The 12,859-nt window shown below is 66.5% G+C and overlaps 1 protein-coding gene across 1 annotated transcript in view; it reads left to right on the top strand.

Moving 5' to 3' along the window:
- usp18 (ubiquitin specific peptidase 18) overlaps nt 1-12,859 on the top strand; it is a 119,585-nt gene that overhangs the window by 99,423 nt on the left and 7,303 nt on the right. The window contains exons 10-11 of the mRNA XM_072485454.1: nt 11,119-11,168; nt 11,459-11,557. Coding sequence (XP_072341555.1) covers nt 11,119-11,168; nt 11,459-11,557 — 149 coding nt within the window. The remainder of the gene's footprint in view (nt 1-11,118; nt 11,169-11,458; nt 11,558-12,859) is intronic.

Here is a 12,859-nt window from a genome sequence, read left to right on the forward strand (position 1 = left end):
TTCCTCACCCACTCGCTGCTCTTCCTCACCCATCCCCTGCCCTTCCACACCCACCCTGCTCTTCCACACCCTCCCCTGCCCTTCCTCACCCACCCCCTTCCCTTCCACACCCACCCCCAGCCCCTCCACCCACACCGCCTGCCCTTCCACACCCACCCCCTGCCCTTCCTCACCCACTTCTGCCCTTCCACACCACCCCCTGACCTTCCTCACCCACCCCCATCCCCTCCTCACACACCCCCTGCCCTCCCACCCCCACCCACTGCCCTTCCACACCCACCCCATGCCCTTCCACACACACACCCTGCCCTTCCACACACACACCCTGCTCTTCCACACCCTCCCCTGCCCTTCCTCACCCACCCCCTGCCCTTCCACCCCCACCACCTGCCGGTCCTCACACACACCCTGCCCTTCCTCACACACCCCCTGCCCTTCCTCACCCACCATTGCCCATCCACAGCCACCCCCTGCCCTTCCTCACCCATCCCTGCCCTCCCACACCCACCCCTGCCCTTCCTCACCTACCCCTACCCTTCCACACCCACCCCCTGCCCCTGCTCACCCACCCCCTGCCCCTCCTCACCCACCTCCCTGCCCCTCCCCCCATCCTGCCCTTCCTCACCCACCCCCTGCCCTTCCACACCCACCCCCTGCCCATCCACACCCACCCCTTGCCCCTCCTCACCCACCCCCCTGCCCCTCCTCACCCACCCCCCTGCCCCTCCTCACCCACATCCTGCCCTTCCTCACCCACCCCCTGTCCTTTCACACCCACCCCCTGCCCTTCCACACCCACCCCTGCCCCTCCTCACCCACCACCTGCCCTTCCTCACACACCCCCTTCCCTTCGACCCCCACCACCTGCCGTTCCTCACCCACCCCTGCCCTTCCACACCACCCCATGCCCTTTCACGCCCACCCCCTGCCCTTCCACGCCCACCCCTGCCCTTCCTCACACACCCCCTGCCGTTTTACACACACGCCCTGCCCTTCCTCACACACCCCCTGCCTTCCCACCCCCACCCCCTGCCCTCCCACCCCCACCCCCTGCCCTTCCACACCCCCCCTGCCCTCCCAACCCCACCCCCTGCCCTTCCACACACCCCCTGCCCTCCCACCCCCACCCCTGCCCTTCCCCACACACCCCCTGCCCTCCGACCCCTGCCCTTCCTCACCCACCCCTGCCCTTCCTCACCCACTCCCTGCCCTTCCTCACCCACTCCCTGCCCTTCTGCACCCCCCTGCCCTTCCACACACACACCCTGCCCTTCCGCACCCTCCCCTGCCCTTCCACACCCACCCCTGCCCTTCCACCCCCACTCCCTGCCGATCCTCAGCCACCCCTGCCCTTCCATACACACCCCCTTCCCCTCCACCCCCACCCCATGCCCTTCCACACCCACAGCCTGCCCTTCCACACCACCCCCTGCCCTTCCACACCACCCCCGGCCCTTCCTCACCCACTCCCTGCTCTTCCTCACCCATCCCTTGCCCTCCCACACCCACCCCCTGCCCTTCCACACCCACCCCCTGCCCCTCCTCACCCACCCCCTGCCCCTCCTCACCCACCCCTCTGCCCCTCCTCACCCACATCCTGCCCTTCCTCACCCACCCCCTGTCCTTCCACACCCACCCCCTGCCCTTCCACATCCACCCCTGCCCCTCCTCACCCACCACCTGCCCTTCCTCACACACCCCCTTCCCTTCGACCCCCCACCACCTGCCCTTCCTCACCCACCCCTGCCCTTCCACACCACCCCCTGCCCTTCCACGCCCACCCACTGCCCTTCCATGCCCACCCCTGCCCTTCCTCACACACCCCCTGCCGTTTCACACACACGCCCAACCCTTCCTCACACACCCCCTGCCTTCCCACCCCACCCCCTGCCCTCCCACCCCCACCCCCTGCCCTCCCACCCCCACCCCCTCCCCTTCCACACACCCCCTGCCCTTCCACCCCACCCCCTGCCCTTCCCCACACACCCCCTGCCCTTCCACGCCCACCCACTGCCCTTCCATGCCCACCCCTGCCCTTCCTCACACACCACCTGCCGTTTCACACACACGCCCAACCCTTCCTCACACAACCCCTGCCTTCCCACCCCCACCCCCTGCCCTCCCACCCCCACCCCCTGCCCTCCCACCCCCACCCCCTCCCCTTCCACACACCCCCTGCCCTCCCACCCCACCCCCTGCCCTTCCCCACACACCCCCTGCCCTCCCACCCCTGCCCTTCCTCACCCACCCCCTGCCCTTCCTCACTCATTCCCTGCCCTTCCACACCCCCCCTGCCCTTCCACACACACACCCTGCCCTTCCACACCCTCGCCTGCCCTTCCTCACCCACTCCTGCCCTTCCACCCCCACTCCCTGCCGATCCTCAGCCACCCCTGCCCTTCCATACACACCCCCTTCCCCTCCACCCCCACCCCATGCCCTTCCACACCCACACCCTGCCCTTCCACACCCACACCCTGCCCTTCCACACCACCCCCGGCCCTTCCTCACCCACTCCCTGCTCTTCCTCGCCCACCCCCTGCCCTTCCACGCCCACCCCCTGCCCTTCCTCACCCACACCTGCCCTTCCACCCCCACCCCCTGCCGATCCTCAGCCACCCCTGCCCTTCCACACACACCCCCTTCCCCTCCACCCCCACCCCCTGCCCTTCCACCCCCACCCCCTGCCCTTCCACACACACCTCCTGCCCTTCTACACACACACCCTGCCCTTCCACACCCTGCCCTTCCACACCCACCCCTGCCCTTCCTCACCCACCCCTGCCCTTCCACCCCCACCCCCTGCCCATCCTCAGCCACCCCCTGCCACTCCTCACCCACCTCATGCCCTTCCTCACACAACCCCTTCCCTTCGACCCCCACCCCATGCAGTTCCACCCCCACCACGTGCCCTTCCACACCCACCCCCTGCCCTTCCTCTCCCACCCCTGCCCTTCCACACCACTCCCTGCCCTTCCACGCCCACCCCCTGCCCTTCCACGCCCGCCCCCTGCCCTTCCACACCCAACCCCTGCCCTTCCTCACACACCCCCTGCCCTTCCACACACACACCCTGCCCTTCCACACACACACCCTGCCCTTCCTCACCCACCCCTGCCCTCCCACCCCCGCCCCCTGCCCCTCCTCCCACACCCTGCCCCTCCTCACCCCCTGCCCTTCCTCACCCATCCCCTGCCCTTCCTCACCCACCCCCTGCCCTTCCACACCACCCCCTTCCCTTCCACACCCACCCCCTGCCCCTCAACCCCCACCCCCTGCCCTTCCACACCCACACCCTGCCCTTCCAACCCCACCCCCTGCCCTTCCTCACCCACCCCCTGCCCTTCCACACCACCCCCTGCCCCTCCACGCCCACCCCCTGCCCCTCCACGCCCACAACCTGCCCCTCCTCACACACCCCCTGCCCTTCCTCACCCACACTCTGCCCTACCACCCCCACCCCTGCCCTTCCTCACCCAACCCTGCCCTTCCTCAACCAGCCCCTGCCCTCCCACCCCCACCCCCTGCCCTTTCTCACCCACCCCCTGCCCTTTCTCACCCACCCCCTGCCCTCCCACACCCACCCCTGCCCCTCCACGTCCACCCCCTGCCCCTCCTCACACACCCCCTGCCCTCCCACCCCCACCCCTGCCCTTCCACCCCCACTCCCTGCCCTTCCTCACCCACACCTGCCCTTCCTCACCCACCCCTTTCCCTCCCACCCCCACCCCCTGCCCTTTCTCACCCAACCCTGCCCTCCCACACCCACCCCTGCCCTCCCACGCCCACCACTGCCCTTCCTCACTGACCCCTGCCCTTCCTCACCCATTCCCTGAACTTCCTCACACACCCCCTGCCCTTCCTCACACACCCCCTGCCCTTCCACACCCACCCTGTGCCCTTCCACCCCCACCCCCTGCCCTTCCTCTCCCACCCCTGCCCTTCCACACCACTCCCTGCCCTTCCACGCCCACCCCCTGCCCTTCCACGCCCACCCCCTGCCCTTCCACACCCACCCCCTGCCCTTCCTCACACACCCCCTGCCCTTCCACACACACACCCTGCCCTTCCACACACACACCCTGCCCTTCCACACACACACCCTGCCCTTCCTCACCCACCCCTGCCCTCCCACCCCGCCCCCTGCCCCTCCTCCCATACCCTGCCCCTCCTCACCCCCCTGCCCTTCCTCACCCATCCCCTGCCCTTCCTCACCCACCCCCTGCCCTTCCACACCACCCCCTTCCCTTCCACACCCACCCCCTGCCCCTCAACCCCCACCCCCTGCCCTTCCACACCCACACCCTGCCCTTCCACCCCCACCCCCTGCCCTTCCTCACCCACCCCCTGCCCTTCCACACCACCCCCTGCCCTTCCTCACCCACTCCCTCCCCTTCCTCGCCCACCCCCTGCCCTTCCACGCCCACCCCCTGCCCCTCCACGCCCACACCCTGCCCCTCCTCACACACACCCTGCCCTCCCACCCCCACCCCTGCCCTTCCACCCCCACCCCTGCCCTTCCTCAACCAGCCCCTGCTCTCCCACCCCCACCCCCTGCCCTTTCTCACCCACCCCCTGCCCTTTCTCACCCACCCCCTGCCCTCCCACCCCCACCCCTGCCCTTCCACCCCCACTCCCTGCCCTTCCTCACCCACACCTGCCCTTCCACACTCACCCCTTGCCCTCCCACCCCCACCCCCTGCCCTTTCTCACTCAACCCTGCCCTCCCACACCCACCCCTGCCCTCCCACGCCCACCCCTGCCCTTCCTCACCGACACCTGCCCTTCCTCACCCACCCCCTGACTTCCTCACCCATTCCCTGAACTTCCTCACACACCCCCTGCCCTTCCTCACACACCCCCTGCCCTTCCTCACCCACCACTGCCCTTCCTCAGCCACCCCCTGCCCTTCCTCACCCACCCCCTGCCCTCCCACACCCACCCCTGCCTTTCCTCACCCACCCTCTCCCACACCCACACACTGCTCTTCCACACCCTGCTCTTCCACCCCCACCCCCTGCATTTCCTCACCTACCCCTAACCTCCCACACCCAACCCCTGCCCTTCCTCACCCACCCCCTGCCCTTCCTCACCCAACCCCTGCCCTCCCACATCCAGCCCTGCCCTCCCACACCCACCCCTGCCCTCCCACACCCACCCCCTGCCCTCCCACACCCACCCCCTGCCCTCCCACACACCCCCTGCCCTCCCACACGCCCCCTGCCCTCCCACACACCCCCTGCCCTTCAACACCCACCCTCTGCACTTCCACCCCCACCCTCTGCCCATCCACATCCTCTGCCCGTCATCCCCCAACCCCTGCCCATCCACACCAGTCCCCTGCCCTTCCCCTCCCTTCCCCGCCCGTCCACATCCTCTGCTTTTCCCATCCAGCCCCCTGCCCTTCCTCACCCACCCTACCCTTCCTCACCCACCCCCTGCCCTTCCTCACCCACCCCCTGCCCTTCCTCACCCACCCCTGCCCTTCCTCACCCACCTCCTGCCCTTCCACACCCATCCCCTTCCCTTCGACCCCCATGCAATGCCGGTCCACACCCACCCCCTGCCCCTCCACCCCACCCCCTGCCCTTCCACCCCCACCCCCTGCCCTTCCGCACCCACCCCCTGCCCTTCCACCCCCACCCCCTGCCCTTCCACACCCACCCCCTGCCCTTCCACATCCACCCCCTGCCCGTCCACCCCCACCCCCAGCCCTTCCACACACACACCCTGCCCTTCCACCCACACCCCCTGCCCTTACTCACACACAAACCCTGCCCTTCCACCCCCACCCCTGCCCTTCCTCACCCACCCCCTGCCCTCCCACCCCCACCCCCTGCCCCTCCACACCCACACCCTGCCCTTCCACACCCACCCCCTGCCCTCCCTGACCCACCCCCTGCCCTTCCTCACCCAATCCCTGCCCTTCCTCGCCCACCCCTGCTCTTCCACGCCCACCCCCATCCCCTCCTCACACACACCCTGCCCTCCCACCCCCACCCACTGCCCTTCCACACCCACCCCATGCCCTTCCTCACCCACCCCTGCCCTTACTCACCCACCCCCTGCCCTTACTCACCCACCCCCTCCCACCCCCACCCCCTGCCCTTTATCACCCACCCCTTGCCCTCCCACACCCACCCCTGCCCTCAACGCCCACCACTGCCCTTCCTCACCCATTCCCTGCCATTCCTCGCACACCCCCTGCCCTTCCTCACACACCCCCTGCCCTTCCTCACACACACCCTGCCCTTCCTCAGCCACCACTGCCCTTCCTCAGCCACCCCCTGCCCTTCCTCACCCAACCCCTGCCCTCCCACACCCACCCTGGCCCTTCCTCACCCACCCCCTCCCACACACACACCCTGCTCTTCCATAACCCCCCCCCCGCTCTTCCACCCCACCCCCTGCCCTTCCTCGCCTACCCCTACCCTCCCACACCCAACCCCTGCCCTTCCTCACCCACCCCGCCCTTCCTCACCCACCCCCTCCCACACCCACACCCTGCTCTTCCATACCCACCCCCTGCTCTTCCACCCCCACCCCCCTGCCCTTCCTCACCTACCCCTACCCTCCCACACCCAACCCCTGCCCTTCCTCACCCACCCCCTCCCACACCCACACCCTGCTCTTCCATACCCACCACCTGCTCTTCCACCCCCACCCCCTGCCCTTCCTCACCCACCCCTGCCCTTCCTCACCCACCCCTACCCTTCCTCACCCACCCCCTGCCCTCCCACCCCCACCCCCTGCCCCTCCACCCCCACCCTCTGCCCTTCCACACCCACCCCCTGCCCTCCCTGACCCACCCCCTGCCCTTCCTCACCCAATCCCTGCCCTTCCTCGCCCACCCCTGCTCTTTCACGCCCACCCCCATCCCCTCCTCACAAACCCCCTGCCCTCCCACCCCCACCCACTGCCCTTCCACACCCACCCCATGCCCTTCCTCACCCACCCCTGCCCTTACTCACCCACCCCCTGCCCTTACTCACCCACCCCCTGCCCTCCCACCCCCACCCCCTGCCCTTTCTCACCCACCCCTTGCCCTCCCACACCCACCCCTGCCCTCAACGCCCACCACTGCCCTTCCTCACCCATTCCCTGCCATTCCTCGCACACCCCCTGCCCTTCCTCACACCCCCCCTGCCCTTCCTCACACACACCCTGCCGTTCCTCAGCCACCACTGCCCTTCCTCAGCCACCCCCTGCCCTTCCTCACCCACCCCCTGCCCTCCCACACCCACCCCTGCCCTTCCACCCCCACTCCCTGCCCTTCCTCACCCACACCTGCCCTTCCTCACCCACCCCTTGCCCTCTCACACCCACCCCCTGCCCTTTCTCACCCAACCCTGCCCTCCCACGCCCATCCCTGGCTTTCCTCACCGACCCCTGCCCTTCCTCACCCACCCCCTCCCACACCCACACCCTGCTCTTCCATACCCACCCCCTGCTCTTCCACCCCCACCCCCTGCCCTTCCTCACCCACCCCTGCCCTTCCTCACCCAACCCCTGTCCTTCCACCCCCACCCCCTGCCCTTCCACCCCCACCCCCTGCCCTCCCACACCCACCCCTGCCCTCCCACACCCACCCCCTGCCCTCCCACATCCAGCCCTGCCCTTCCTCACCCACCCCTACCCTTCCTCACCCACCCCCTGCCCTCCCACCCCCACCCCCTGCCCCTCCACCCCCACCCCCTGCCCTTCCACCCCCACCCCCTGCCCTCCCTGACCCACCCCCTGCCCTTCCTCACCCAATCCCTGCCCTTCCTCACCCACCCCTGCTCTTCCATGCCCTCCCCATCCCCTCCTCACACACCCCCTGCCCTCCCACCCCCACCCACTGCCCTTCCACACCCACCCCATGCCCTTCCTCACCCACCCCTGCCCTTACTCACCCACCCCCTGCCCTTACTCACCCACCCCCTGCCCTCCCACCCCCACCCCCTGCCCTTTCTCACCCACCCCTTGCCCTCCCACACCCACCCCTGCCCTCAACGCCCACCACTGCCCTTCCTCACCCATTCCCTGCCATTCCTCGCACACCCCCTGCCCTTCCTCACACACCCCCTGCCCTTCCTCACCCACCCCCTGCCCTCCCACACCCACCCCTGCCCTTCCACCCCCACTCCCTGCCCTTCCTCACCCACACCTGCCCTTCCTCACCCACCCATTGCCCTCTCACCCCCACCCCCTGCCCTTTCTCACCCAACCCTGCCCTTCCTCACCGACCCCTGCCCTTCCTCACCCACCCCCTGACTTCCTCACCCATTCCCTGAACTTCCTCACACACCCCCTGCCCTTCCTCACACACACCCTGCCCTTCCACACCCACCACTGCCCTTCCTCAGCCACCCCCTGCCCTTCCTCACCCACCCCCTGCCCTCCCACACCCACCCCTGCCTTTCCTCACCCACCCCCTCCCACACCCACACACTGCTCTTCCACACCCACACCCTGCTCTTCCACCCCCACCCCCTGCCTTTCCTCACCTACCCCTACCCTCCCACACCCAACCCCTGCCCTTCCTCACCCACCCCCTGCCCTCCCACATCCAGCCCTGCCCTCCCACACCCACCCCTGCCCTCCCACACCCACCCCCTGCCCTCCCACACCCACCCCCTGCCCTCCCACACACCCCCTGCCCTCCCACACACCCCCTGCCCTCCCACACACCCCCTGCCCTTCCACACACCCCCTGCCCTTCCTCACCCACCCCTTGCCCTTCCTCACCCACCCCCTGCCCTCTCACAGCCACCACCTGCCCTTCTACACCCACCCTTGCCCTTCCTCACCCCCGCTGCCCTTCCTCACCAACCCCCTGCCCTTCCTCACCCACCCTCTGCACTTCCACCCCCACCCTCTGCCCATCCACATCCTCTGCCCGTCATCCCCCAACCCCTGCCCATCCACACCAGTCCCCTGCCCTTCCCCTCCCTTCCCCGCCCGTCCACATCCTCTGCTTTTCCCATCCAGCCCCCTGCCCTTCCTCACCCACCCTACCCTTCCGCACCCACCCCCTGCCCTTCCGCACCCACACCCTGCCCTTCACCCACCCCCTGCCCTTCCTCACCCACCCCCTGCCCTTCCGGACCAACCCCCTGCCCTTCCTTACCCACCCCCTGCCCTCCCACACCCACCCACTGCCCTCCCACACCCACCCCCTGCCCTCCCACACCCAACCCCTACCCTTCCGCACCCACCCCCTGCCCTTCCTCACCCACCCCCTGCCCTTCCTCACCCACCCCCTGCCCTTCCTCACCCACCCCTGCCCTTCCTCACCCAGCCCCTGCCCTTCCACACCCATCCCCTTCCCTTCGACCCCCACGCAATGCCGGTCCACACCCACCCCCTGCCCCTCCACCCCACCCCCTGCCCTTCCTCACCCACCCCTGCCCTTCCTCACCCACCCCCTGCCCTTCCACACCCATCCCCTTCCCTTCGACCCCCACGCAATGCCGGTCCACACCCACCCCCTGCCCCTCCACCCCACCCCCTGCCCTTCCACCCCCACCCCCAGCCCTTTCGTACCCACACCCTGCCCTTCCACCCCCACCCCCTGCCCTTCCACACCCACCCCCTGCCCTTCCACATCCACCCCCTGCCCGTCCACCCCCACCCCCACCCCCTGCCCTTCCACACACACACCCTGCCCTTCCACCCCCACCCCCTGCCCTTACTCACACACAAACCTTGCCCTTCCACCCCCACCCCCTGCCCTTCCTCACCCACCCCCTGCCCTCCCACCCCCACCCCCTGCCCCTCCACACCCACCCCCTGCCCTTCCACACCCACCCCCTGCCCTCCCTGACCCACCCCCTGCCCTTCCTCACCCAATCCCTGCCCTTCCTCGCCCACCCCTGCTCTTCCACGCCCACCCTCATCCCCTCCTCACACACCCCCTGCCCTCCCACCCCCACTCACTGCCCTTCCATACCCACCCCATGCCCTTCCTCACCCACCCCTGCCCTTACTCACCCACCCCCTGCCCTTACTCACCCACCCCCTGCCCTCCCACTCCCACCCCCTGCCCTTTCTCACCCACCCCTTGCCCTCCCACACCCACCCCTGCCCTCAACACCCACCACTGCCCTTCCTCACCCATTCCCTGCCATTCCTCGCACACCCCCTGCCCTTCCTCAGCCACCACTGCCCTTCCTCAGCCACCCCCTGCCCTTCCTCACCCACCCCCTGCCCTCCCACACCCACCCCTGCCCTTCCTCACCCACCCCCTCCCACACACACACCCTGCTCTTCCATACCCCCCCTGCTCTTCCACCCCACCCCCTGCCCTTCCTCGCCTACCCCTACCCTCCCACACCCAACCCCTGCCCTTCCTCACCCACCCCTGCCCTTCCTCACCCACCCCCTCCCACACCCACACCCTGCTCTTCCATACCCACCCCCTGCTCTTCCACCCCCACCCCCCTGCCCTTCCTCACCTACCCCTACCCTCCCACACCCAACCCCTGCCCTTCCTCACCCACCCCCTCCCACACCCACACCCTGCTCTTCCATACCCACCCCCTGCTCTTCCACCCCCACCCCTGCCCTTCCTCACCCAACCCCAGTCCTTCCACCCCCACCCCCTGCCCTTCCACCCCCACCCCCTGCCCTCCCACACCCACCCCTGCCCTTCTACACCCACCCTTGCCCTTCCTCACACACCCCCAGCCCTTCCTCACCCACCCCTTGCCCTTCCTCACCCACCCCCTGCCCTCCCACAGCCACCACCTGCCCTTCTACACCCACCCTTGCCCTTCCTCACACACCCCCTGCTTATTGTCACAAGTTGGCTTCAAATGAAGTTACTGTGAAAAGCCCCTAGTCGCCACATTCCGGCGCCTGTTCGGGGAGGCTGGTACGGGAATTGAACCGTGCTGCTGGCCTGCCTTGGTCTGGTTTCAAAGCCAGCAATTTAGCCCTGTGCATGCTCCGTGATACATGTTTCCTGGGACAGGTGCATGCTCCGTGATACATGTTCCCTGGGACAATTGGGTGATTTGTGGTACATGTTTGCTGGTATTGGTGCATGCTCCACATACATGTTCCCTGGGACAGGTGTGTGCTCTTTGCTATGCAAGCCGCAGTAATGCCAATGGTGGCTGTATTCATTGACAGGTGGATTGGAACCGTGTCAAGAGGACCTTTGGCTGCTGTGACAGGAGATGGTGAGTATTTTATTGAACTGAACTGAAAGCCTGGACTCGTTTTCTGTGCTGATGCTGGTCAGTAACCCAAATGGGAGTGCGCTGTTCAGTATTGGCCAGGTAGGGGTTCAATTTAAATCAGGGTTCCTCCCAGTTTATTCACCTCCTCCTGGACAATCCATTTTTTGGTTGCAGTTGAGCAGATGAATGGTAATGAATGTGTTACTCATTTTCACCCAGGTAGTGTTGCAGCAGTTTTACTGAATGCTTTGCACAAACCTGTTGAGTGTCCAGCCTTTTGCCCTTCACAGTTGCTGTTCAGAGTTTGTGCTGATGTGGCCATCTCTCCGCCCAAATAAAGTACATTGGAAAAACCTCCAGTCGAATATCCGGCCATTCTGGGGCATGAGGTGAGCTGTAAGTCTACCTGATTAGTGACAAGCATTCTGACACTTTTTTCATTGATGCAAACTCTTGGGTCAACACAACATATGGATTAGCAATAGCAGGAGGCCATTCGGCCCCTCAAACCATTCTGTAAGTACATACTGATCTGATTGTGTCAAAGAACAAAGAAAAGTACAGCACAGGAACAGGCCCTTCGGCCCTCCAAGCCTGTGGCGACCATGCTGTCCGCAACTTCACATTCTGCTGACCCCCCAATGACCTTTGACTTCTTGTTAGTCAACGGTCTGTCTACCTCTGCCTTCAAAATATTGAATGACCCCAACTCTACCAATCTCTGTGGGACTGAGCTCCAGAATTGCCATCCCCTGAGAGGGAGAAAGTCTTCTCATCTCCAAATTAAATATGACCCCTTGTTCTAGTCCCTCCCACAAGAGGTAACATCCTTTCAGTTTCCACCCTATCGCAAACTCCCTTCAGAATCTGTATCCACCAGACTGACACACCGTGGCAGACTGTACCCACCAGACTGACACACAGTGGCAGACTGTACTCACCAGACTGACACACAGTGGCAGACTGCACCCACCAGACTGACACACAGTGGCAGACTGTACCCACCAGATTGGCTCAGTGGCAGACTGTAGCCACCTGACTTACACACAGTGGCAGACTGTACCCACCAGACTGACACACAGTGGCAGACTGTACCCACCAGACTGACACACAGTGGCAGACTGTACCCACCAGACTGACTCAGTGGCAGACTGTACCGGCCTGACTGACACACAGTGGCAGACTGTACCCACCAGACTGACACACAGTGGCAGACTGTACCCACCAGACTGACACACAGTGGCAGACTGTACCCACCAGACTGACACACAGTGGCAGACTGTACCCACCAGACTGACAGACAGTGGCAGACTGTACCCACCAGACTGACACACAGTGGCAGACTGTACCCACCAGACTGACACACAGTGGCAGACTGTACCCACCAGATTGACTCAGTGGCAGACTGTAGCCACCTGACTTACACACAGTGGCAGACTGTACCCACCAGACTGACTCAGTGGCAGACTGTACCGGCCTGACTGACACACAGTGGCAGACTGCACCCACCAGACTGACACACAGTGGCAGACTGTACCGGCCTGACTGACACACAGTGGCAGACTGTACCCACCAGACTGACACACAGTGGCAGACTGTACCCACCAGACTGACACACAGTGGCAGACTGTACCCACCAGACTGACACACAGTGGCAGACTGTACCCACCAGATTGACTCAGTGGCAGACT

Source organism: Scyliorhinus torazame, chromosome 19 (genome assembly GCF_047496885.1).
Source record: "Scyliorhinus torazame isolate Kashiwa2021f chromosome 19, sScyTor2.1, whole genome shotgun sequence".
NCBI classification, from domain to species: Eukaryota; Metazoa; Chordata; class Chondrichthyes; order Carcharhiniformes; family Scyliorhinidae; genus Scyliorhinus; species Scyliorhinus torazame.